We start from the raw sequence: 27,132 nt of genomic DNA on the forward strand, positions 1-27,132 counted from the left end.
TAAGTCATGTTCAGTGAATTTTCATAAAGTGAATACACTGATATAGCTATCACCCACATAGAGAAACAGAATATAACCAGATTTCCCACAACCGATTCCTTCTTGTGCTGTATGGTTAAGTTTCAAAGTTCAAAATGAGCACTCAGGGATTGTTGTACAAGCTGTATTCTATAGTCTATTTCAGACTCTGATTGATATTAATTCCCAAAGTAATATACTCTTGCTAGCGCAGTTATTCTCAAAATGTGGTCCCCAGACTAGCAGCCTCAGCATCACCCGGGAACTCGACTTGCAAATTAAAGGACCGCAATTCAGATCTACAAAACTGAAACTTGGGTGGAGCCAGCAATTTAACAAGCCCCGGGGCTGATTCCGATGCACAGTAAGGTTGGAGAAGCACGGATTAAGACCGTTGTAACAGCTTTGATTCGTGATCGCGTAGTAACCGTGTTAGGTGGCTAATAGGGTCAAAAGTGTTTCGCTTGAATATTAGTGACAAGTTCTAACCATCTATCTCTTATCGAAGTACATTGCGGATAAAATACTTTCCATTTTAAGTAACGCTGTAGTTCTAGTCGATGTTTTGGTTTAGCACGAGGATAAAGCACTGCCCTCACGTTGGTCCTTCCCTCCCAGCCCAAGCTGGAGTTAACTCAGTTTACTAACAAAGCCCAGCCCTAGAGTGTCGAAGGAGTCAACGTCCAGGTCCCGGCCAATCAAAAGCCAGATTCCAGCCTCTTGTTCATCCTGGCGGCGTGATTGGCGGGACCCGGCGGAAAAGCCCTGTCGCTGCACCGCCCCCGCCCTCAGCGCGAGCCAATCGTCGCTCGGCGCTCGTAGAGGCGAAACTCGCGCCGGCGATTGAACATGGCGGAGGACGCGGCTGTGGCGGCCCCGAGCCCGCGGGGTCGTGCGGACGGACAGGACGCGGGCCCCTCGGAAAAGCGGCTGCCGGAAGCGGAGAGAGAGGATCAGGAGCAGTTCGAGTGCCAGGAACTGCTCGAGTGCCAGGTGGAGACGGGGGTGCCTGAGGGAGAAGAGGACGCGGGCCTGGTGGCGGAGGCTGAGGCGGTAGCTGCCGGCTGGATGCTCGATTTCCTCTGCCTGTCTCTTTGCCGCGCCTTCCGCGACAGCCGTTTCGAGGACTTCCACCGGACCCGTGACAGCGCCGAGGGTGAGTGCTGGGCGCGCCCGGGCGGGGGCCTGCGCTGCGGAACGCGAGCTCGGCGGGAATAAGTGAGAATAAGCCCCCTTTAGAGTTGATGCAGGACTAGAGTTAAAATGACAAAATGCCACCTAACCCAGTGTGCAATTCTTTTTGTCTCCTTTGGCGCTTGTATTTGTCTTTCGACTCGGGTATTCCTGTGATGACATTTAGTCAGCAGTTTCTGTGGTCTCCACAGTGACCTTGGCCTCCGTGTTTTCTGTTAATTTGTGAGCTACTGAAACCTCATTTGGCCTACTCGCTCAGTACTGTAGGCTTCAAAATTAAACTGTCAATGAAACCTACTGCTTAGACAAGACAGCCTGTAAATGATGGACAGAGACATAGGTCGATAGAGAAGACTAGCCTGGCTTTTTGAATAACAGAAAGATGCCCTGGTATTTATTTCAGAATTGGCACTCAACTTATTGCCGCTGAATGCAACCCCAAGGTAGTGTGTAATAGAAAATTAAATACTTAAAATCATATTGACACATTTTACCTTCACAGCAAATAAGTTAGGCAAATAATTTTAGTTTATAGGGAAGTGAGCTAGTTAAGCAACCTAAAGTATTGATAGCTTTGAACTCCTTTTAAGGAGTGTTCCAGACCCATAACTTATCTTCCAATTCAAGAACCTTTCCTCCAACTACCACAGATAACACTAGAGCCATGGCTAATTAACATGAATTAGAAAGTTAAATGAGAGGATAATGAAATGGGAGAAGAGCCAAATCTCCCATGCGGAAGACTTTCAAGTAATTTCTGTAACTACTCTGTCCTCAGGAGGTGGAGCAGAACTCCCCTTTCCTTAAGTGTGGGTTGCACATAGGGACTTTATTCTGAAGAGTACAATACGGAAAGGGGGGAAGAAAGAGTAAATTTATAGTAGAGAAGCCTGACAGATTCCATAACTCCAGCCTCATCATGAGAAAAAAGCATCACGCAAATCCCAGAAGAGGTGCATTCTACAAAATACCTCTAAACTGTCAAGGTCATCAAAACCAAGGAGTCTGATGACTGAATGTAATGTGGTACCCTAGTGGATGGGCTCCTGCTGCAGAAAAGGAACAATGTAAAAACTAAGGAAATCCGAATGAAACATGGGCTTTAGTTCATGTATCAATATGGGTTCATTTAACATATACTGTATGAATATAAAATGTTAATAGAAGATGCTGGGTGGAGGGTATATGGGACTTCTGTCTTCACAATTCTGTAAATTTAAAACTGTTCTAAAAAGTAAAGTTTATGGAAAAAGTAAAAAACCCTTTCAAGGTTCTAGCTCAATACCCAAGAAATAGTTTAGGCCACCTCCATTATTTTGTGGTTAAAGACGCAGAAACCCATACAGTAAACTGTTATTCCAGTTGCACAGCTAATCAGTGGAAGATATGCAAATTGTGAACATAATTTTGTCTCTATATTCCCATTTTTGACTGAAAGGACTCCTTTTCGTCTTTTTTGTAGAATTTCATTTACTACACTTTCCGTAATGTAAAAATATACAACTCAATGCTTTCTAGAAAATTCTTAGCTCTTTCATTCTAACTCAGAATTATTCTCACACCTCACTTATCTCATAAAGCCTTTTCCAGACTGTTATTCCTAACGTGTCTCCTATCTTGGGAAGCAGTGAGGGGTGATGGTTAAGAGCATGGAGTCCGGAATGAGTTGCATGAATTAGATTCCTGGCTCTACCACTATACAGCTGTAAGATCTGAAGCAAGTTACCCTCTTGGTACCTCAGTTTCCTCCAGTGTAAAATAGAGATAATCATAGCGTTTACCTCATTGGGCTGTTGAGAGAAGCAAATGAACTGATATGAATAAAGCAGGGATTCGCGACCTAAGCACTGCTAACATTTCGTTCTGTATGGCTGAGGGTGGAGGAGAGTGGGGATGAGGGGGAGGTTTCTTCTGTGCGTTACAGGATGTTGAGCAGCATCTCTGACCGTGTACCTCCCCCTTCTACTCATGACAATGTCTCCAGACACTGCTAAGTGTCCTCTAAGAGACAAAAGCACCCCCAGTTAAAAGCCACTGGTATAAAGTGCTTAGAGTAGCACCTGGTATTATAATAAGTGCCTAAATACAGCCCCTGTCGTTGCTAGTCATTAGATCCTTGTGTGTTTTACTGTGAGCAGTGTTTGGTTTCTGGTATGGAGAAAGAAGATAGTCACACGTTCATCTGGAGTAGGTCTTCCTTGTTTGTTTTATATATTGCCTAGCATTAGGAAGAATAGGGCGGCAGTGGTATCTAGGATATCCAGTTATTATGTAGTTGACGGAGTTGAATGTGGAGAGAAGTAAATATAGAAGGGTCTGACTTTCTTCCCTAAATCGATTAGGTATTTCTTTCACTTTGCCCTATACCATACTTACTCATTGTGGCACTTAAATAAAATTTTAATTAGTCACTTGCATAACTTTTTAATTTGTGCTCTCTTAGACTAAAACCATCATCCAGGGCAGGGACTGGCTATCTCTTCATTCAGTCGTCCGTCCCTAACATTGGCTAGCAGTCGATGTTCAGTAAATAGTGAATGAATTATGTTTAAATTCTATTTAAATTTTGTGCTGTCCTTGAATCCTGTTCAATTATATTATGGATATATATGGCTAAGATAATTGCAAGTATAGTATAAGACAATGGCATTTTAGAATTGAGGAAATAAATACAAATAAGCATATTTATTTGTCTTATCTGCTTAGTGGCTGCAGGACTGCTTTTCGGTTTGCTAGTTAATTTAACCTTTTTATAGGTTAAATTAAAAGCTCTGGGTGAAGTATAATGCTAACAGTGGCAACTTTGGGTCTTTAAACATTTCCTTAGAGAAGCCCTCCCTGATTCCGCCTCCCTCCAGCTTCACACTGCAATCTCTCTTTGTTTCCATAGCATTCTATACTTGTCTTTTTTGGTTTTCTCTACCTTTTTCCTTTAGATATTCAGTCACGCGTCTTTTATTGCTACATGGCAGTAAACTTGCTGAGGTCCAGAATTACGGTTTACTCACCACTGTACATACCCACTGCCTAGTGTAACATCTAGGTGGGCATTCAGATATCTGAGAGATTAATATTAATAAACATGTATTTAAAATGAAGCTTTATAAACTGAACAGCCTTTCAACTGAAACCTTGACAGAAATAATATAAAATATTGCCTATAATGTTAGTTTTAAGGCATAAAATAAGGTTCCAGATTAGGATTTGACACATTTTACAGTTTGCTGTATCTCTCGCTTTTCACTAGAGTGCTACCTGTGAAAATAGTTCTAAATATTCTACATGCGAAATATCAGTTTCATTTTGCAAGTGTTTATTGCTGTTTTTTTATTCAGATTTTTTTAAAGTTGTCTAAAAGCATACAGCTCTAAATTTATGATAATTTTTGCATGATATTTACACCTATTTTCTCAACAAACCACATGGGGGCTGCTGGGTCAAGGTTTTAATAAAATTCACTTTTTTCTTTTTCAGCTATTATTCATGGACTCTCCAGTCTTACAGCTTATCAGTTGAAAACTATATACATATGTCAGTTTTTGACAAGAATTGCAGCGGGAAAAAGCCTTGGTAAATGAGTTTTTATCTTATATTGTAAATATATCAATCTATGTCTAAAGGTAAGACAATGAGAAGAAACAGATGGGAGCTGTCATTTGTTTTTGAGAGTTGCCCACATGTGTTTGTTGTATACATCTACACACAAGCATATCTAAAGGAAGTAGAAGAAATCATAGCCCATATCTTAGAGCATTGGTTCTCAGACTTTAGTCTATTTCAGAAATGTGAAAGGACTTGTTAAAAAAAGCAGAATGCTGAGGCCCCTTCCCCTCCATGAGTTTCTGATTCAATAGGATGGTCAAGGGGCCCTGGGGTGATGTCTAACAGTTTCCCAGCTTATTCTGATGCTGCTGTACTAGGCTTCGTGGGCTTTATCTTAGAGACTTTATGTTAAACCTGCATGGGAACTTTGTGGTAACTCTTACTATCATACCTACTCCATTTTTTACTGATATTTGAAGCCTCTTATTTGAACTTGATTTCAGCACTTATTTATATAAGGGATATGACCTATAGCTGTAACTGCTCGCTCCCTTGTCCCCATAGTTCATTTAAGATTGTTACGGGCAATCTTAAATGAACTTAAATGATTCAGTTTATCAATAATGGCTGATCTTACAACATGATGATTTAAAAGACCTTTTGATTCGAATAACTACATAGTTATTTGTTTTTACAATTTACAAAATGCTTTGCCAATAGTCCTGAGTGGTAGGCAGTACTTCCGTGAAACTGCTCACTTATACACATGTTGTGTTCCACAGAATCCCAGTGTGTTAGCACATCTCGCAGTCTAGCTCTGGCTCCTGTAGCACGCTTTGTGTTGGGAGTGAGGGTAGGTCTGGAGTCGGTGCCAGGCCCCCAGGTGGATAGGACGTGAAGCAGAGTAGATGTAGGGGAGGTAGAATTGGAGGTTGGTCTGGTACTGCTGCTGAAGAAGACGAGCTGACGGGGACACAGCGGGTGAGTTCCTGACCACGCAGACCACAGGTTAGCATGGTTGTTAGCAGAGTAGTTCTGTAATTAAATGTGACAGAATATTCTCAAGTGCCCAAAAACCCTTCCTCCAAAAAAAAAGGGGAAGTGGAAAAATATTCAGATTTTTGTGTATGGTTTAATCTTGAAATACATCAGAATCCCATTTTGTCTTAGACATACTAGGCCAGGGTCAATTACCAAGAATCAATATATTTCGCCATAATGGACTTAGACGAGACAGCATTTAAAACTTCAGTTTTCATATTAGGTTTTCAGTTAAACATACACTTTTGTATTTTTTTTAGTAGTCGCTGTATAGCAGCACTTCCTGACAGAAATATAATATGTAATCAGAAATTTTGTAATAGCTACATTAAAGTCAAAAGAAATAGGTGGAATTAATTTTAGCAATACCTCATTTAACCCAATATCTCTAAAATATATGCCAACATCAATATAAAACATGTTAAGGAGGTATTTTACTCATTCTTTTTCAGTAAATCTTTGTGTTTTTTGTTTTGTTTTGTTAACGCTTACAGCACCTGGTCTTCCTAGGTGATCTCCCATCCAAGTACTAACCAGGCCTGACTGTGCTTAGCTTCCGAGATCAGACAAGATTGGGCACGTTCAGGGTGGCATGGCCATAGACTTTTTTTAGTAAATCTTTGAAATCTGGTATGTATTTTATACTTAAAACACATCTCAGATTGGAATAGCCATATTTTAACTGCTCAACAATTCCATATGGCCGGGGGCTACAGTAATAGCTTTAGTCTCCTACACCACAGAGAGCTTTAAGATCTGGCAGATGTCTCCAAGGGGAGATGTTTGTTTATGGCAGGCTCTTCTTTTCATAGGACTTTATCTCTTAGGATCTGTGAGACTCTGAGAGATTTCCCTCCTTTTCCACCCTGGCTTCTTGCATTGCCCCAGAACCCAGCAAATATCCCGTGAGGAGAAACCTGTGTTTTCAGTTCTTCAGGTTTCCAGTCCAACAAGCTTGCCCCAAGGAAACCACCAGAAAAGAAGCTTTTCTTGTTTCTCTACCCGCAGTAAAATCTCCCTGCCTGGAGTAAACTGGATGCCCAGCCTTGAAAATAAATGAGCTCAGGGAAGAAAACAGCTACAGATCTTCAGCTCACCTCAGAATTCTCTCTCTGGAATTGTAGTGCATCTGGTTCTCATTGCTTCCACAGCTATCTCATGTCTATAGCAGCATGTTTTTGCAGTTTATTCGATTTTCTTCCAGCTGTACTCAGCATTGGCCTGCTGCGGTAGCCTACATCCTACCTGAAAATGAAGCTCTGCATCGTAAATATTTTGAAGATCTAGCATATACATTTTTTCTGTACCTCACAGTTAGAAGAAGGAAGATGGATTAGAAAGAAGGCTTAGATAATGTCTGTCAAGAAGGACTTATTAGGAAAGACAAATATTAAAATGAGGTTTTAGAAGAAAGAAAAATATGAAATGAAGGAGCATCGGGGAATCTGCCTTTGCGTTTCCATTTCACTGCTTCTTGGCAGGTACTCCAGCCACGCCAGCCATCTTGTCATTCCCGAAATGCACCTTTTTCGAGACACTAAGTTCTTAAGGGTGCCGGTGTCTGCTTTTACCACTTGCTAACTGTGTGACCTCTAGATCTCAAATCCTCCTTTATAAAATAAGGTTGGTAATATTGTGTACTCTTTTAAAGAAATTGGGTAAAAGAGCTACTGTGTGTTAAGCACTTAGCACAGTGCCCGACACATAATAGGGCCTCAGTAACTGTTAACTATGAGTGCGAATGTCTTGTATACCTCGCCTTCTGCTCCATCTTCTTGAAATGTTCTCCTCACCCTTGTCCTCTTCACTTGGTAATTCTTAATGTCCCAGTTCGAATAGCTTCTCTTTCTTTTTCTTTCTTTCTTTTTTTTGGATAACTTCTCTTTCATGAAGGACTGTATTTTAGTATCCCTTCTCCGAGCTAACACTCTGTTACTCTGATACACTGGACTCTCCTGGAGAGTTCTTAGAAAATAGAAATGTGTGGCCTCTATCCTGTGCTAATTGAATTAATCTTGGGTGGGGGGTACACCTAGGCATCTGGCATAATACATAATTTTAGTAAAGTACCAGTCACACTGTTTTGTCTAAATGTCTCTCATAGTTCACATATAAGTCCCATAAGGGCAGACACTTTTTCTTTGTTTGTATCTTAAGTATCTGGTACAGAGCCTGGAATATAAAGAGACGTGGTATATGAATGGATATATTTTTATATCTAAAATATTGGAGAAAGAATTAGGAAAGAGCAACAAGAAATGAAGTAGAAATCATTGAAACCGCTAATATTAAATTGCATGTTCCCTGTAATTTTTCAGAGGGAAAAAGGAAGTTCTCTTAAGTATGTTTGCTACATAGTTGCTATGGAACTAATAGTGTATGTGGAGATTGGGAGGAATATAGTAAATAGCTCCTGTTTCAAACTTTGAAATATAATCATTATGCATTATAGAGTATGTAAGAGATTTGCTGCCTTCATGACACTGCAAAGCTAATGAGATTATTAAGTAAGTGTAAGTATAAAACACTACAAGGTATAACAGATAGGAATAATGATACAAGAGATTTAGAGAAAAGAAATTTCCTAGTCACTTAGCTAGAGTAAGGAAGGAATTCAAGAAGGAGGTAGAGTTTGCTCTAAACCTAAAAGGATTGATGGGTTTCATTGGAATGTGAAAATGGCATTCTAGGCAAAACAAAAACAGTTATTTGGAGAATCAAACTATAGTTTACCTGGAAAGTAGAATTCCTGATTTCCATGTTTAACTCCCACAACTTGCTCCTCACCCAGGCTTCCTATGTCAGTAAGTGGCAGTCCCTTCCTCCAGCTGTTAAAATCTGAGACTCCTTTGTTTTTCCTGACACTTCACATCCAGTCCACCAGCCAGTTGTCCATTCAGAGTTCCCAGACACTCCGTCCCTTCTCCGTTATCACAGATGGCATGCATCCCGCTTGCCCACTGCTCTTGGCAGACTGACCTCCCTTCTGTCTTTTGAACACCAGGCTCCTATCAGGACACTGCACTTGATGGTCCCTGTGGAGCACTCTTCCTGTAGATATTTGTGTGACTGCTGCTTCTGCTTCACATTGTGCTGATCTTGCCTCTCCTTCCCCCTCACTTCTGGAGAGAGGCCTCTCCCACCTGCCCTACCTGAAAGAGCCCCTCCCCCATCTTTCTGGGTTCCTAGTACCCTTTTCTCTACTAGCCTTTATTACTCTGAAGTTAAATTATCTGTTAACTTGTTAATTTATCTATCTGTCGTTAGCATTGTGAGCATCCTAAGAATAGGGGCTTAGTCTTATTCACTGAGATAGTTCAGTTTTTAGGCAAGTGCCTGCTCATAGTGAGTGCTCAGTATTTATTGAATGAATGAATTATAGATATAGATGTAGGACATACATAGTGAAGGTTCTGAATGTCAGACCGAGGTGTTTGTAATTTGCTAAGTAGTTATCAGCTACTGTGAGTCTTTGATCTGTTTTAAGAAAGTTTAACAGTCGTGCAAATATCTCGTTAAATATTCACATAACTCCTATGAGATAGTATTTACTTTCACTATTTTGTAGGTGAAGAAATTGAGGTTTAGAAGGGTGAAAAAACTTTCAACACCACACAAGCAATACATGAGGGGTCTAGAATAAACTCCAAAGTCAAGTGTTTTAAACCACTCTACAGTCTTTTGCAACAGATTGGATATGGTGATGACAAAGAGGAAGGAGTGAGACAGTGGCTTCTCAGACTTTAAGCCTTGGTGATTAGAAGAATGTTGGTAGAGAAATAACTTCTTGAAGGAGCCTTTTTCAAATATTCACAAGGATTTAAAGTAGTATAGGCTAAAATCGAATTCAAAATAAACTCATTTCATGTTCTAGAGGCTTGTTATAATGCAGTTAGACTTGGGACCGTTTAAGAGCTTTTACTGTGACACTTTATGTACAATATATAGCTTGCTTTAGCTCTTGAAATCAATATTTTAGTAAAGAAAAGCTTTAGATGTTTCGTAAACTCATCTAGCTTTTTTCATTGTTAAAGTTCATTTTAATAAGGAAATTAACTTGAAAAATTAAATCACTTCCCTAAACTGGTATATACAAAAACAGTGCCTGGCAGGTAAAATACACTCAGTAAATACTTAAAGAAATGGATCTTTAAAAATTGACAAACTAAGGTTCTATTTAGCTTTCTAAGTTACTTGTTTTTGTGCTGGTTTTAAAAGATGCACAATTTGAAACTGATGAACGAATTACACCGTTGGAATCAGCCCTGATGATTTGGGCTTCAATTGAAAAAGAACATGACAAACTTCATGAAGAAATAGAGAATTTAATTAAAATTCAGGTATGAGTATTAATTTTGTATTTAAAATTATTATTTTGCTAGAAAATAAAGGTATGACATCTGAAGAAATTAAGAGCCACTTGATAGAAGTTGCGTGGTAAACCCAGAGTAAAAGTTAATGTACTCATCCTCTAGAAATTTGACCTTCGCTTTAATGTTTGTTGCCTAAGCTTCGATTTTCCTCACTTCCGAAAATGTGCTGCATCTATTTAAAGATCACCAAGCAACTTTCAAAACCTGTGATTTGTGCTCTCTCATTTTTTATTTAAAGATTATAAATATGAAAAAAGTAGAATATTGGATTAAAAACTAAATGGATTTTTGTGATCAATGTAGTTTTGAAAATGTAAAGTTTTAACTACATAGAATTTTAGTAGTAGCCTATTAAAGAGTGAGAAGCCAAAAAAGCCGTTCAAAGATATAATAAGGAAAGTATGTTTTGCTAACAGACAAAGCAAATATAAGGGATCCCAAAAAATAGGAATTTTGTTAGATAAATAAACTTTTCCTTATTTAAAAAAGAATTTTTTATTGTTGGGTAGAAAACCCATATAGTGGCCCACTTTCCTAAGAATCATTGACAGTGTAGTGACTGTCGAGTAGAATTAAGACCTGAAAAGAATGGGCAGAAAAATGACTGCTTTTAAGAATTTCAACCCAGGGCCGAGATTTGTTATGTTACCCCAATTTGGGAGGGCTCTAGAGGAAGCAGGCCTTTGTTAATTTACTAGTATAAAGTTGCGTTACCATGAAATACATAGTGAACGTGTAATGTATTTTTTACTATTCGCCAGATACTGTTCTCAGCACTTTCATATATAACTGTAATCCTCAGAACAACCCTACGAAGTAGGTACTATTATTTTCAACCTTTTACATGTAAGGCAACTGAGGCACCAAAAACTTAAATAATTTGCCCAAGTTTACAAAGCTACTTAGATGGTAATGGTCCCATATTTACCACATTCGTTATCAAAAAGGCCAGTTTATAAAATGATTATTCAAAAGCATCTGCCTTCCTGGGTTTGTTTCTATTAGAAATTTTACAGGGACCCTAACTAGCAAATTTTATATATCCTAAGTATCACAAATACCATCTGACTCCTCTCATTTTCTATTTATTCAAAATACGTAGCTGGGTCCTAAGTATACATAATGTAGCTCCTAACTTATTTATTATTACTTGCCTTTAATTTAGCCTAAATTAGAAAGAGAGAGAATGCTGGGTGTTTATTAGTAAATATGCAACAGGCCAATGAAAATTTTTTCTGTCTTTTTAAACCACAGTTATTTTACCTTTGAACATTTTTTTTATATAACAACAGTTAGATATTTTGAAAAGCGATCTAAGGTGTGTATTTGTCATCCTATCTTTTAGGCTATAGCTGTTTGTATTGAAAGTGGCGATTTTAAGGAAGCAGAAGAAGTCTTTGAAAGAATATTTGGTGATTCAGATTCTAACACGGTAATTGTTTAAATTAGAATCAGAATTTTAGAACTGTTTATATAGAATGAGGAACGTTCAAAGAACATCAGAGGGATAAGGAATGATTTATCTTTAAACAGCAAAGGATAGTGCTGTCCAACAGAATATAATGCAAGTCACATATGTGATTTTAAGTTTCCTAGTAGTCACATTAAAAAAGTAAAAAGAAACAAGTGAAACTAATTTTCATAACATTTTATTTAACCCAATATATTAAAAAAATAATTTTAACATTTAATATAACAAAGTATTAATGAGATAATTTCACTCTCTTTTTTGTCTTTATCTTTGAAACCTGCTATTTTATACTTTTGTCTAAATTCAGGGCTCGCATGCTTTAGGGGCTCAGTAGCCACATGTGGCTAGTGGCTACTATATTGGGCAGTGCAGGAATGGAAGGAGTCATTATAACTTGCTTATTTTTCTAGAGGTTTCTTATGGATCATTAGTAGTTTTGTGTATATTTTTAATGTTAAGGTCGATAGCACTTAGTTTTTAAATAATAACAACAAAGTGCTATTGGAGTAAATTAAACTTATTAGGGCTCAGTAGCCACTTGTGGCTAGTGGCTACTATATTGGGCAGTGCAGGAATGGAAGGAGGCATTATAACTTGCTTATTTTTCTAGAGGTTTCTTATGGATCATTAGTAGTTTTGTGTATATTTTTAATGTTAAGGTCGATAGCACTTAGTTTTTAAATAATAACAACAAAGTGCTATTGGAGTAAATTAAACTTATTCAAAGCAAAGATAGTTTCAGTGAACTTTTTATTGAACAATAGCACACCTCTAGCAGAGTACACGTATCATAAATGTATATGTAGTTGTGCTACTGCTGTTTCTGGGGTGTAACCCTCCAGCTTGCAGCAGGAAGCCTGATACACTTATTGGGTTCCCTGCTCCTACTTTTTGCCTCCACACTGTGAGGCTACCGAAAACCCTACTCTGCTTAGACCTCACAGAAGGGGAAAACCTTACAGCCATTAGCATGAGAGAAAGTGCTGAATCTCACTGGTGTTAGTAATCAGTACTGGGCAATACCAAGTAACATTTGAAATAGCATTTCCTACACTCCGACAGTCAATGAGTAAAAGGCTTAGAATACCAACACTTGGCTCAAAAAGTGGAGAAATGGTAAGGCTGCCATGCCTTCCTCTCTGGAATGTAAAGTGGTACTTAAACTTTGGAGAATATTTCAGCAAAATCTATATAAGCATGCATTCCAGCATCTCCACTTCTAGATAAGCACCCTAAAGTGGCTGTTCTCACTTTCAGTGCAAATTTTAAAAGCCATTAAGCTTTATTTTGGAGGAACAGGAGGAACAGGCCCTACTGAGATGGTCTGGCATAGAGCCTGAGAAGTTGAATTTTTTAAAGTTCTGTAGCTTTTATTGTGCAACCAGCTTTGAAAGAGCTGCTGTTCAAGAGAAACTTGTACTGCGCACAAGAAGACATGGAAAAACATTGAACAGATTGTGGTAATAGAAAATAGCCTAAATTCTATCAACAGGCTACAAGAATGGATGAAGAAATGATTTTTTGATCAGTGGAATACTACATAACAGAAAAAGTAATCAGTTCTACAAATATCAAATCAGTATGGATAAATCTCATATACATTGAGTTGGGCAAAATATTACAAGTTTCAGACGAATATATATAATATAACATTTATATGAAATAAAAACTATGCTAAACAGTATTTACTACATATTGTTTACAGTTGTATACATACGTGGTGAAAGTATAAAGAATGCACATGTATGATACATTCTGAATTCAGGGGAATAGTTACGCTGAGGAGAGGGAAAGCTGCGGGGTTACCAGTCAGGTTAAGGAAGCATACAAGGGCTGTCACTGGACAGATGTCTTTATTTCTTAAACTTTGTAATAGATATTCAGGTTCGTAATATATTTTTTTTAAAGTCAGAAAGATATATTAGTGGGCCATTTAAAACATGAAAAAATTTTAAATCTCTTAATTTTGCTTCTTTAACATTTATAAAGTGATCTTTTCAATTAAATATGACAATTTCTAGTATCTTATTTGCGATTTATGTGTTAATGTTTCTTCTGTTTTCTTTAGCCTTTACGAAGGAAATTGCTTATGGTAATCTCTCAGAAAGATGCATTCCATTCCTTCTTTCAACACTTCAGCTATAACCACATGATGGAGAAAATTAAAAGTTTTGTGAATTGTGTGCTCAAAGAAAAATCATCAGCTTTTCTAATGAAGGTATGACTATTTCAGAGAGACATGGTAGACTTGATTGAAATTGTTATAATAAAGGAGAATACTTGAAATAGAAATTCTATAAAAACAAATCAGAATTTTATGTAGTAATTTTTATAGAAGAATGTGGCAAACGTTACATTAAGTAAATCTAAAGGGTTTATTGGTGACCTTTGTAGTATTTTTATAACTTTTCAAAATAAGAGTTAGGTGATTTTTTCAAAATAAAAAAGTCGAAGCAGAAAACTTAGAATGAAGAAGTAAGTGAAAAATATTTAGTTTAAATTTTAAAGAAAATTTTAGCATATTTTTGGAAAAAAGTAAAATTAAGGTAAAGAAGGGCCTTTAAATTTTTTTTAAGGCATTTTATCCTCTGTCTTGGCCTCAAAAGTTTTTAACTTAATATATTATAGTGGATCATTGATTAATTTGAGATAGTTTTATTTTTAAATATCTGGAATCTTTATTGATCGCATTTAACTAACCTTTTATCCTGAAATTGCCTGGAGAGTTCGTGTGTATCAAATAACATTTGCAAGGATAGACCTCCATAATGCTTATAAACCAAGCAGGTAGCTAAAATAGTTGCTGCTGTAACAGTTACTGGAGAAAATAACAACATAGGGCCTTTTATTGGCCTGTAAACAGGTGCTTTAGTTATGACTGTCAGAGAATTAGAAGGCTTAATTTAATGCTCTTTGTTTAAAGTGGCTCAGTGCATTCGTTCTTTTGTTTAAGGCAGCAGCAAAAGTAGTGGAAAGTAAAAGAGCGAGAACAACAGCCTATCCAGATAAACCTGACAGTGACAGCGACGCCGGAACTGAAGCTAATCTGGATGTAGGGAGAAGGTTTGTCAATTCATTGATACATTTTTTGTTTTAAGAGTACAATATCTTCAAGTAAAAGTGATGCTAGTGAGCCATTGTTAATAAAAATAATTACTGAGCAGTAGGTATATTGTCTTGCTGATGACTAACTTTTGGCTGTTTGGAGTATGTATGGCTTATGCAGAATTCTGTTACATATGCTAAACAAAAATAGAGAGTGAGAAAACGTGCAGTTTAGATAGTGTGAGCAATATCATTTACCATTCTCAGGGGACATGTGCTCTGGAACAGCATTGAATTGGAGACCTGACTCAACTGTGTCCTTTAGTCCTCGGGTCCCACGTGCCCTCCTTAGGTGACTCTTTTACTGTACTGTGGATTATTCGGTCTTTTAAGACCTTGTTCATACATCTTCTCTAAGCATGAGCTAGCCCACTTTGTTGGTCCTCCGCTGAAGAAATTGTGATTTGCTCTGGTGCTGGAGGGAAGCCGGCTTGTCAGTCATTCATATCAAGAGACGAGAGTTCAGTCTCCAAAATTATTTCTTCTTTAGAGGTTTGTGAGGGTGATTTTTACAGAATTGATTTTTGCCTTTTGCTTTGACTTTAGAAACTAACCCTATCGAAGAAGATAAACTCTGCCATTAGAAAAGTCTTCCTCTCTATTGAGCCTGTGGTCCATTGGTCCATTCCTTCTCTTCTTCCACCCTAACCCAAGGCCACATAGTCACATCCTGTGGTCGGCGTGGATGTAATATTACTGTTTATTCTTGGGACCATGACTTGAGCCCTTAAGGTGGGGTTTGGGGTCCAGGTTGGACGAACATGGCTTTGGTCACACCTCAGGACTGAGCTCAGTCATCTTACAGTCTCTTGTCCATGCCTGTGTGAGTAGGGTCTGCTCCTCGCTGCTTCATCTCCCCAAAGACTCCATTAAAGCCTTATTTCCCTCTGACTTACTTTTTTCCGAGACCCATTTTGAGAAGTACAAATTTTATTTTTATTGGCTCAATTATTTCATTTTGTTTAGGAAATCAAAGATTAGTAATACTAAGACTGAATACATTCTGTGGCCCAGCCTTCCTGCCCATTGTAATACTTCTTTAAAATAAAATTAAAACTTTCCATAGTTCCTACCGATAATGAACACATTTCCTACGTACCAGCACTTACTTCAGATGCCCTCCCGGACAGACAGTGTGTATAAAACAGTTCCTGGTGTCATCTCGCTCTGTGCCCTGCATCTTCTTCACCTCATACATCCAGCTGTCTCCCCAGGTTATGAATCCCATCTCAGAAACGCGTCTCTAATCCATTCTTTCTTATCATTCATATCCTTGATTATTAGCTTTGTACTGCACAAGTGCATCCTTGACATGACTTCCAGAGTTAGCTTCCCATGAAAACAAATCTGTTTAAATCACTTCCCAGTTTAATAGCATGCATTAGCTTCCTGTTTCTTACTAGATGAGTCAGGGTCTATTGGCATGGCTTACGAAACCGCATGTAGACGCTTTCAGTTTTGTTCATAAACAAGTCTGCACCTAAGCATTGACCCCTCCTTGCCTACACATATGGTACTTTCTAGCAACACAAAACTCCCTGATCTCGAAATATTACAAGCTCTTTCATGCCTCTACCCTTTCTTCAATTTTGAGTCTACTTTTCTTGTTTTCGCCAAGGCAAGCTCTTATTGGCCATTTAAGATCTAGCTCAAAGATCACCTATAAGAAATACTGACCTCTCCAGAGTTGTCACTTCTGTGCTCCCTTAGCACTGAGTTACATATCTTGGATAGTAACATAACTTTGTCTGTCTGTATCTCTCACTAGATTGAGAATTCTCTGGAGGTTCTTAATTAGTTCTGTGTCCGTGGTGCCTAGTTCATTATCAGGCATACATTAGAACTTGTAATACTAGATACAGGGATCAAAACCAAAACTAGAGACAAAGTAAAGGTCAAGAATCAAGCAACTATCAAAACCATCCTGGAAGCAAATAGAATCAGAACAAATAAAGCATCAAATTCACCAGTATCAGGACAAGAATCGGCAGGATGCGAGTGAAGCGAGGATAGAATCAGAAGTGATTGCAAGGTCAGACAGATGCTAGGACAGATGAAGCCCTCATGTTACCAGCACTAGATGAAATAAATATTTTGCTCTGAAGAAGCTTATAAACTATTGAAGACCATAAGAATTATCAGTGTAAAACAAACAGTAGCAGACATTATGTAATTTGTTGTTAAAGTTTATAGATGGCCATAAATGCTGAAGTTGATATGGGCAGCTTCAAGGAAGTTGAGCACTGAGTGAGGCCTTGAAGGTTAGTTAAGATTTTTACAGGTGAGTGGAAGAGGAGGTGTCATTTCAGGAGAGCGTAGTTCCCATGAAGGCATGGAAGGTGTAAGTGGTCATGCTGTGTTTGTGGAAGCCAGTTTTAACTACAGCAAAGGGAGGAATTTGTTAAAAAGTTCAGTTGTCGACTGGTGAAGGGGACAAGAAATTAAACTTGAATTCATGGAAATAAAGATGCATGGGAGAACTTTTAAAAGCGTGACATACGAATGCTTAATTACAACATTAATTCTGCTTAACTTGCATGGGGAAGCTTCATATGATAGCTAGTAAGCACATCTGGGCAAATGTTAGCCATGTTGTAACGGACAGTATATGTCCTAATGTTACTAGGATTTCTTTCCAAAAGATTTTTTATTAATTGAAATATTTAATAAATGGACTGTGTGGAAAATAATGTTATGAAAAGTTTATTACATTTTTACATTTTTTTCCTTCTTTTAAAGTGTTAATGACAAACCATCTGCGGTAACGGAATCCTCAGATGATACAGTATCCTTGCTGAGGTGAAGTAAATTGGCAATTTTCTTCTCTGTCTTTAAAATCTTTTTAGCAACTCATGCAGACCTAGACATGTTATAATAACTGCCACATAAATGGTATGATTTAAAGACTGTCACAAGGCCCTGCTTGCCTCTGCAGATATTCAAGACCCTGGTGTGGCCTGGAATTCCAAACTGTAGAGATCTGCCTATGGGGTCCTGGCTTGTTTCGCGTTGTTTCTACAAAACCATTATTGGAATACACGTATAGGGAGTACTTTAACTTAGAGTAGATGCTTATTAAACTCTTATTCTGCCACAGAAACAAGGATGTGATGTTGGGGCAGAAAGGATGGAGGTTACATGTCTGATGGCCGTCCCAAAATCCGATTTTCTGAAAAACTGTATTTAACTATTGGAAATGCTGTGGAGACAATCTAACATGTTCAGAGAGCAGAAAGTCTGCGTGAATGATTTCGGAGATAGAACAGTCGAGATGCTGAATGACAGACACAGTGGCTGACTTGGTCAATGGGAATGGGGAATCGAGGAGCCAGGATGTTATGTGGGTTATCCATGGGAACACCAAAAAGTTCATGGTAACAGCGGCAGTTGGGACGGAGAAAGATCTGTGAATGATGGGAACTACTTGAAAGGGGGGCGCGTGGCTATGATGAGTGGTAGGTGGCAATTCACCTCGGTAATGTGATCATCAAGGGCTACCTTGTCAATGGAAGCAGGAAGTAGGGAATGAACTGTATAGGGGCCACCTCCAGGACCCGGTGGTTCACAGAAGGTGGGAGGTTAAGTGTCTACATGGGAAGCCTGCAGAGGAGCGATATACCATTCCCAGGGCAGAGTTAGATTTTAGACGAGGCGAAGAGGTGGGGAAACTGGTGAAGAGGCGAGAACGGCGTTCTGCAGAGCACAAGAGAGTCTTGGGAGGGAGGGAAAGGATTAGCAGGTGGCATAGAGCACTTGTAGGGGTAAAAGTATAGGTTTTTGGTGGTGATGGAATCACTGGAGTGAACTTCTTTCGTCAGAGTTTGCTCCTCTGTAAAATTGGACTGATACTAACTTTGCAGGGTTGTCAAATTCTGCCACATCCTCTAATTCCAAACAGCCTTACCTTTCGAAAAAGCCCTTTTTGGAAGCTGTGATCAAGTGATATCTGCCATCATGTATAAAGGAATTTTGGCTTTTCTCTTTGGGAAATAAACTTATAAACCATAGGAGAGAATGCAAGTCAATACTTTCTAGTCTGAGGATTTTTTTTTCTTGATCTCTGATTGGAAGACCAAAAGAATCTTGATTTCTGAGTAGATGAGATGGAGGAAATAAGTGATGGGAGAGAGGGAAGTCTGATAGCAAAAATCAGAGGCCAAAAGTTAAGGTGGGCACTGAGCAAGAATAGCACCAAAAGAAACAGGCCAAAGTAGAAGAATGCTCTAGAACAGAGATAAGACAAATCATCTGCCGTTTTCTATAGCTTTTCTAGTCTTTGTGGAACCAGTCACAAGCTTTCATGTGTCATGTAGGTCTCACAGGAATCTCTTCCTATCTAAGTCACAACATGGAAGACAACAAGGCCTTAATGAGAAAGAAGAAAGAGCAGAAACTAGTCAAAGTGAGTACTCTTATTGCAGTTTTAGAAGTGGGGAATTGATGTATTCTGGAAAGCCAGCCAACCCTGGACCTCATCACCACACACACAAAAGGCACTTCAGAACACTGAAGCGCAAAGATCAAATGTCCTGACTTCACAGAGTTAGAGGTGGTGATTAATTTGGAAAGCTATTCTGACTGCCTCGCTTAGACTACTGTGGATCTGGGGGTTCATTGCTTTTCCACATTAACTTTATTTAGCAACTCAAAATAATTGTTCATCTGAGACATAAATACAGTTGATTCTTATTATTTATGGTAGTTATGTTCTAGACAGTCTCTGTGAACAGCGAAGTAATGAATCCTGACCCACTGCAGGGGAATACAGGGTTCAGTTCCTTTGAGCCTCTGGTCACAACATTTGTGTCAACTGATGAGTACATAACCTTGTTTTATGTGTTTCTGTTTAAACATACCTTATTTAACATATATCGTTGATTCATTAACATAAACTCATGGCCAGCAGCACTATAACTCATGCCTGAGGGAAGTATCTCTAACAAGCATTTGCTTGATAAGGAACATCATTGCTTTCTTACTCTTAGAAACACTGGATTGCACTTCCACAGTACACTTGGGGGCATTTTAAACAACAAAATTACCACCAAAAAGCATGAAAATAGGCTGTATAAAGGACACTTATTGATAGCATGAGTGCTAAAACAGGAAGGCGGAGCTTCACCTTATTGAATCTCAGCTGGGAGCGTGCATTTCAGGTGACTCAAAATGTTGCCATTCTGCACATGTCCACCGATGACCACAAAAGCACTGAGTATTGGCTTTTGATTTACAAATTTTAGTAGGTAAGTGAATTCGCAAATACAAAATTATGAATAATGAGGAATGTCTTCTATATATAGAATCTAGCTACCCTCTTTGTTGTGTTAAGAATTTATTATCCTTATTAAAGGCATTGATTAAAAAAACCAACAATAACCAAAAAAAGAATCTTAAAAATAGTCCATAATTATTTTCAGTTACAAGTTGACCATAATTTCCTCCTTAGTGTTTTTGCAGTGAACAAACAGCTATTAAACTGACAGTGTTCTAGGTACTATACTAATACAGGGATTTTTAAGCCTTATTGATCCAAACCTAAATACTTACTGATCAATATAAAATAATAGATGTAGCAACTTGATGCCAGGCACATAGTAGGCCTGCAGTAAATATTAATTGAATAAATTTATTCATAGTTGAGGGCTGATGGCATGGCCATTCTTAGCTAATATTTGTAAATTATAGCTCTGAAACATTTACATCCATAGAGGTTATCATCATCTTTGTTTTAAAGACGGTGAAGTTAAACTCGAATACTTGCTTCATGTTGGTGGAGTTCCACAATTTTTTTCTACATCTATTACTAGAAAATGGCTAAACTAAGTTAATTCTAAACTAAAATAATATAGTTCCCTTGACCTCCTTACGTGCCTATCTGACTAACTACAGAAACTGCTTGGTATCAGGACCTGATTAAACCCTGTACATTCAGCAAGAACTGCAGGGATGCTCATGGCCCAGGGTGGATTGCCATTCCTAACATATAAAGTTTAGATTAATCTTAAGTTCTTCGAAGAATCCTGTTAAATTTTTGATTTGAAATTGTGTTGTAGTAATAGAAAATTTTGGAGAGAACTGACACAATTATATTAACAAAAAGTATATTTAGATTGTCATATATTTTCTTATAACGTATATGTTATACACACACATATATAGTAAAGCTTTGTAATTTATAATATACAGATCTTGAATACTTTTGCTAGACTTATCTCTAAGAATGTTACATTTTTGTTACTACTGTAAATATTATCTTTCAATTATTTTAATTAAATATTTTAACTTGCTAATGTACAGAAATACTATTGAGTCTTGTTTATTGATCTTATATCTAACCATCTTGCAAAACTTTTTAATTCTATTTGTAGATTCTTTTAGATTTGCTATATAAAAATTTTTCTTTCAATAATTACAGTACTATTTTCAGTTACCTATATATTTCTTATCTTACTAAATTGACTGAATAAAAAAGGGAATAAGGAAAAGTTATACTTACTACATTGTGTCAAATCATAAATACCATCTTAAGAAAATTTCAACAATCCTGTTAGGTAAATATTATTTCTCTTTTTAACAAATGATGAAAAGGCAGGCTCTGGGAGGAGAGATGACTTGTTTAAAGGCATATAAAAGAATCAAGATTCAAAACACACCCTCTGGTTTTCCAGTACTGATCTTTGCACTGTACCATGCTGCTTCGAGATTCAAAGGGGGGAAAAATTAAGCACATAGAATTCTTTTTTTAAAAAAATAGCTAAAAAATTAATAGGAATTTCATGGTAACCTTTAAAAATACCATTCCTCTTTTTCTTTTAATGTGAAACAGTTTTTGATGATAGTATTTCTACTTTTAGGTCGAGGAAAGAGAAAAGATAACAGTAGACAAGCTATTGAAAGCAAGAGAGTACATGCTTTAAACAATCAGCCAGCAACTTCTAAAAATCATCGATCTAGGAAAAAACAGGTATTTATTTATTATTTTTAAAATAATACTTAATGGTCATTAAAATCATAACTTGAATAATTATTATTTCACATCCCATCAACTCTAAAAATATCTTGAGTATAAAATGTTTCTTCTTGGCTGTCTTTGATTTTGCCGTCTTAGATTAATTGACCAATCTGCCTATTCACTTCTAAGAAAATACTTCATTTGCATTTTTAAAATGTGTTAAGTTGGGTATTGATGACATTTATTTAAAAGTCAGTTCATCAGATGTAAGGTGGGACTTAATTTAAATGAGAGTCTTCAGTGCTTTAAAGAAAAGAAAATACCATTTTATACAGAATTTTTCTGTTCAGAAAGTTAAGATAGGTCAGTTTTAAGACTCACTTCATCTCTTTCTCCTGTCAGTGATTAAAGGTCCTGTGCCATCTGTCCAGTGTCTGAAACTATCGTTTCCTATATTTTATCTGGTTTTCTAGTTCTTTACAGCAGTGAATAAATCTGGTCTTGTTCTCTTATGGCTGGCAGTGCAAGGTGATCCTACTTTTTTCCAACTCTCCTTTATTTAAGAATTTTTTCTTGATAAGCTTTTTGCAAATGGTTCATATTGAAATGTTAGGTCAAGGCTCGAGTTCTAGGCTACTAGAAATATTTCCTGTGGCTCACGTCTTATTTTGGCCTTGCTTTCTCCCCTGGTGAACATAGCAAGCAACTCTTACTTTTGATTTTCTTCTTGCAAATATTGCTTATCTGTGATTCCTGATTTAGTCCTACCACCTCTGTTTTTGGAGCTATTGCAGATTGAGGGAGGCTCTTACTTTGGAAAAATGTACACCACAGGCTGTCTTGAGATCAGTAAGCAGAGTAACTACGCGCTGATTCTTTGCATACCTTTTGTCAGTTTCCACTGATAACGTATACCTTCCACCTGTATTCTGGTTCAGGTCATAGCGGTCTTCTAATTTTATCAAAGTTTGGGATTTTCTTTCTTTCCTTGTTGCTGTTGGGTAAATTCCTGCGGACCTTATGCCACCAAAAGTCTTATGTATTTTTGTCTTTAATTTTTTTTGCCCTGCAAACATGATGTGCCAAGGTATAGATTTGGGAGTATTATCCTACATTGTGTTTTCTGATCTTCCTAGATCTGTTTTGGTCTCTATCATTAATTTTGGGAAATTCTCAGCCATTGTTACTTTAAATCTTCATTTCATGCCTTCTCTCTTTTTCTGGTGTTCCATTACATGTATGTCACATCTTTTGTAATTGTCCCATAGTTCTTGGTTCTTGGCTATTATTTTTTCTTTTTGTTCTTCGCTTGTCAGTTTGAGAAGTTTCTGTTAATATATATTCAGGCTTACTGATTCTTTCTTGATCCATGTCTGGTCCTCTGATGAGCCCGTCAAAGGCGTCTTCATTTCTCTTTCTGTGTTGTTGATTTCTGGCATTTCCTGTTGATTCTTTCTTAGGGTTTACATCTCTGCTTACATTTATTTTTCCATCTGTTTTCACCTGTTCACTTTTTTCCACTAGAGCCCTTGGCATATTCATCATAGTTATTTCAAATTTCCGCTCTGATAATTACAGCATCTCTGCCATAGCTGAGCCTGATGCTTTGTCCCTTCTGATAGTATTCTTCACCTTTAAGTGTACCTTATAGTTTTTTGTTGATAGCTGGATATGATGTATCAAATAAAAGGAACTAAGATACATTGGTCTTTACTGTGAGGTTTTATGTTTGTCTGGAGAGGAGTTATGCTTTATTTACTATAGCTATAGGTATCAGGGGCTAAAATTTCCTTGTTTTTATCTTTCTTGTCTTTGGATTTTCCTGCAGACTCCTTCTTAGTGAGAGTCCAAGGCAGCTCTTTCAGCTGAGGCAGTTGGTATAGAGGAGCCCAAGCAGTGTGGTGTTAAGATGGGGAAGGAGGAAAGGTAGCGTTCTGTATGACTATATTTTCACTATAAATGGTAGCATTTTTAAAGCATTATAAAGCATTGTTTTTTCCTCTACAGAAAGAAGAAATCAAATATGTTATATAAACTTTTTGGCTTTAGGAAAGAAGGATTGGTGCATTTTAATTTGTTATGCACTCTTTGTATTTTGGGGTGTTATGGGCATGAGAAGAACGGTTTTCGGAGTTTTATTGATTCTATTTTTAATTTTTTAAGAAAAGCAAAGACAGAATAGCACAAAGGACAGTTTTTTTAATGTCCTGGAATATATCATTTTAAACTCTTTGTTAACTATGTGTCATTATGAATGGAATATAGTATAATTAGTGAAATGTATAAAATGAAGAAATGAAGAGTTTTAAGAAAAAGTAGATCTATGAAATTTTACTGCCTTTGTGTTTTCTTTCTGATCTGATGCTGATAACCCAATTGTGTCACTTACTCAACTCCATAGAAAGCGGGAGTTGGCGTCTTTAAACTCTAATCTTTTAAAGAATACATTTAAAGAATATAGTTATTACTGCTATGTGATCGCTTGTTCCATATGATGTTTTTAAAGATTCTTTGACCTTTAAATCATAAATGAAATTAAGCAAAGACTATAAACCTTCAGATCAAACAAAATAAGGCATCATCAGTCTCAAAGCAACAATATATCAAGTTCCTCTTCAATAGTAGAAAAAAATATTTAATGTTAAACACTGGTTTTCAGTTGTAACTTTCTTCTCAGTCAGAGGTTGGCAAGTTTTTTTCTGTACAGGCCAGGCAGTGAATATTTTAGGCTTTGAGAGCCACATACAGTTTCTGTCACATATTCTTCTTTTCTTTTTCTTTTTTAAAAATAGCTTTTTAAAATGTAAAAACTATTGTTAGCTCCTGGACTGTGGAGACAGCCTGGAGCTGGATTTTTGCAGTAGCTTGCCAACGCCTGCTGTATGTGAGATCCACTGGAAAGCACTGCTTGTACCTGTTGCACCCAGGAACCTAAATAGGGTTCAAGCAGAAAATGTTAGTTATTTCTTGAGAGAAATGGGCTTTGGTCTTATATCAGGTATCATCTGTAATTGCTATTAAAAGTAATATAACTCAGATTAAAACAAGAAAACAGTGCTGTGTATATGAAATTCACATAAACTAAAGGCTGCTTTTTAAAGCCGAATAATTGTGGCAACTTCATGCACAACAGAAAATGTTATCTTGGAGACCATAAAACTGATAAGCTTTTTAAGGGGAGTCTAAGTGGTCCCTGAAATTTCGTGTAAAATTGTACATACCTTCCCTTGTCTTGAACCACTTCACACACATGAGAGCCACTCAGGGTTTGTCTGAGTTGTGGTATGTGCCATAGCTTTCATCGCGTCCTCAAAGATTCATGTGACCTTGAAGATTAATAACTCACTGCTGAAGTACTTTTAATCAGTACGTCCGCCCCCCTCCCCTTTAGACTCCTTGCCGCTCACATGCAAAAGTTCTGTCCCTTGGTTTTGCGTCGGTCGTAGTGAGGCAGAGTGGTGACTGCTGAGGGGCGTGGGCTGGTCGATCTGTGGAGGTCACAGGACCTTCTTTGTCTAGAGATTGCGTAGCTGTGCACCGTGTGGGCAACACGATTGCTCATAGGTGGCAGCTCAGACAGCCTCTGCAAGGGACTTAATTATGGTCACTGCCAATTTTGTGGCATTTACACAAGATGGTTTCCATCTTGTGTTTGTCTTCTTCAAGCCACCTTGAGCTCTTTTTCACAGTGCATCAGACAACTGAGGTAGATATTATTTTTCCCTTAATTGTAGCAAAACACGCACAACAAAACTTACCAGCTTAACTGTTTTGAAGTGTACAGTTGGGCTCATTAAACACATTCATGGATATTGTTGTGCCTCCATCACCACCATCCAGCCGCAGAATTCTTCATCTTGCAAAAAACTAAAACTCTGTGCCCATTAAACAGCTCCCCGTTCCCTCCTCCCCGTCCACCTGCAATCACCGTTCCATTTTCTGTTTCTGGGATTTTGACTCCTCTAGGTACCTCCCGTAAGCGAAATCATACAGTATTGTCTTTTTTTGTGACTGATGAATTGATTTTTAAAGAAAATGTGAAAGTCTTCTGAGGAAATTAATCATAGTCTAGACACAGTAAATCACTCAGGTGGTCATATTGCTCCTTCAGTATGTCAGCAGAAGGAATAATTAGTTGGTCACCTTTAGCAAATACTGAGTAGCTGTCATTTTTTTCCTCTGTATGATAGTGAATTTGATTTTTTAAAAAATTTTAGTTATTTTCTCCAAAAATAAAATAGTATAGTTTTAATTTGTGCTAGTCATATTTTCAAAAATATGTTTTTACAGAAGATTTGAGTTTTACCTGTGCATGTACTTTGCCCATCATAAACAGAACAGGGTTTTCGCTAAGTTCATTAATAAAATATTAAATATTCATAAATTCTATTTAGAGGTATGTGGATTATAAATACCAACTTACTGACCACTGTAGAAAAGCATCTTAAACGACAGTGTATGGGCTTAAAGTCAGATGAATTGGGGAATTAGATTAGTGTTTACTCTGTCGCTTTGTAGCTCTCTGATCTTAAGCAGCTGAGCCACAGAACATGTACATAAAAAACAGTAATATTAAGGGCCTTTAAAATGTTACGAGAGATCTTACATAAGTTTAAGAAATGTATACAGAAATTCTTCCATCTTTAAGAAATTAATATTTTAAAAAGTCATTTATAGTAGGTATGTTCTTTAAAGAATTGTAGTAAATAACTTCTACTTTTTATTTACTTTCGATGGATGTTAACTAGACTTATTCCTTTAATTGTAGTAAAACACGCACAAAAACATTTCATAATATGTACAAATATCGAATCATTGTGTTATAACATAAACTAATATAATGTGATATGTCAGTCATACCTCATTTAAAAACAAAGAATTGTCTCTGAATAACTTTTTTTTATCAAAAGGCATGGCTTTGGGAAGAAGATAAGAATCTGAAATCCGGCGTGAGGAAGTATGGAGAGGGAAACTGGTCTCAGATACTCTTACATTATAAATTCAACAATCGAACAAGCGTCATGTTGAAAGACAGATGGAGGACTATGAAGAAGCTAAAACTGATTTGCTCAGACAATGAAGACTGAATGTGATTGTAAAAGCTTGATAAAAGGACAGTTAAATATTTTGATTACTCCATTTTCTTTGAAACTTGGTGGTCATTGATGTATCTTAAAATTTTTATTTAAAGCATTATAGTATTTTTTTGTGACACAGTCATTTAATTAATATGAGGATTTGTTCTATATGGGATTATATGCCATCACTGCATTCTTTAAGTACCTTTTTACTTTGATGAAATGTAAATCTGTTGAACCCCAGTGCTTTCAGTACTTCTACCCCTAATCCGTGTTCCAATAAAAAATGAAAACCTGTTAAGAGAAAAAGTCGATTTCTGTTAAGCTATTCTGTGTCTGTAGGCTGACTTCATCTCC

The 27,132-nt window shown here is 37.3% G+C and overlaps 1 protein-coding gene and 1 pseudogene across 1 annotated transcript; one reads left to right on the plus strand and one right to left on the minus strand.

The window, feature by feature from the left end:
- Nucleotides 1-830: 830 nt before the first annotated feature.
- TERF1 (telomeric repeat binding factor 1) lies at nucleotides 831-27,084 on the plus strand. Its single transcript, XM_006924028.3, has 10 exons — nucleotides 831-1,174; nucleotides 4,687-4,782; nucleotides 10,015-10,136; nucleotides 11,515-11,601; nucleotides 13,709-13,858; nucleotides 14,594-14,703; nucleotides 17,485-17,544; nucleotides 19,059-19,147; nucleotides 21,600-21,709; nucleotides 26,608-27,084. The coding sequence occupies exons 1-10, from the start codon at nucleotides 868-870 to the stop codon at nucleotides 26,782-26,784; spliced, it is 1,308 nt and encodes a 435-aa protein (XP_006924090.1). The 5' UTR covers nucleotides 831-867; the 3' UTR covers nucleotides 26,785-27,084.
- On the minus strand, nucleotides 6,282-6,400 carry LOC112472680 (annotated as a pseudogene).
- Nucleotides 27,085-27,132: the final 48 nt, after the last annotated feature.

The sequence above is a fragment of the Pteropus alecto genome, unplaced genomic scaffold (genome assembly GCF_000325575.1).
Source record: "Pteropus alecto unplaced genomic scaffold, ASM32557v1 scaffold87, whole genome shotgun sequence".
Classification (NCBI taxonomy): Eukaryota; Metazoa; Chordata; class Mammalia; order Chiroptera; family Pteropodidae; genus Pteropus; species Pteropus alecto.

Excerpts from the sequence above, each read along its gene's own strand:
- TERF1 (XM_006924028.3), top strand. The coding sequence starts at position 868 with ATGGCGGAGGACGCGGCTGTGGCGGCCCCGAGCCCGCGGGGTCGTGCG. Across the intron at positions 11,602-13,708 it reads GTGATTCAGATTCTAACACG|CCTTTACGAAGGAAATTGCT; the intron begins GTAATTGTTTAA and ends TGTTTTCTTTAG. Across the intron at positions 21,710-26,607 it reads ATCGATCTAGGAAAAAACAG|GCATGGCTTTGGGAAGAAGA; the intron begins GTATTTATTTAT and ends TTTTATCAAAAG.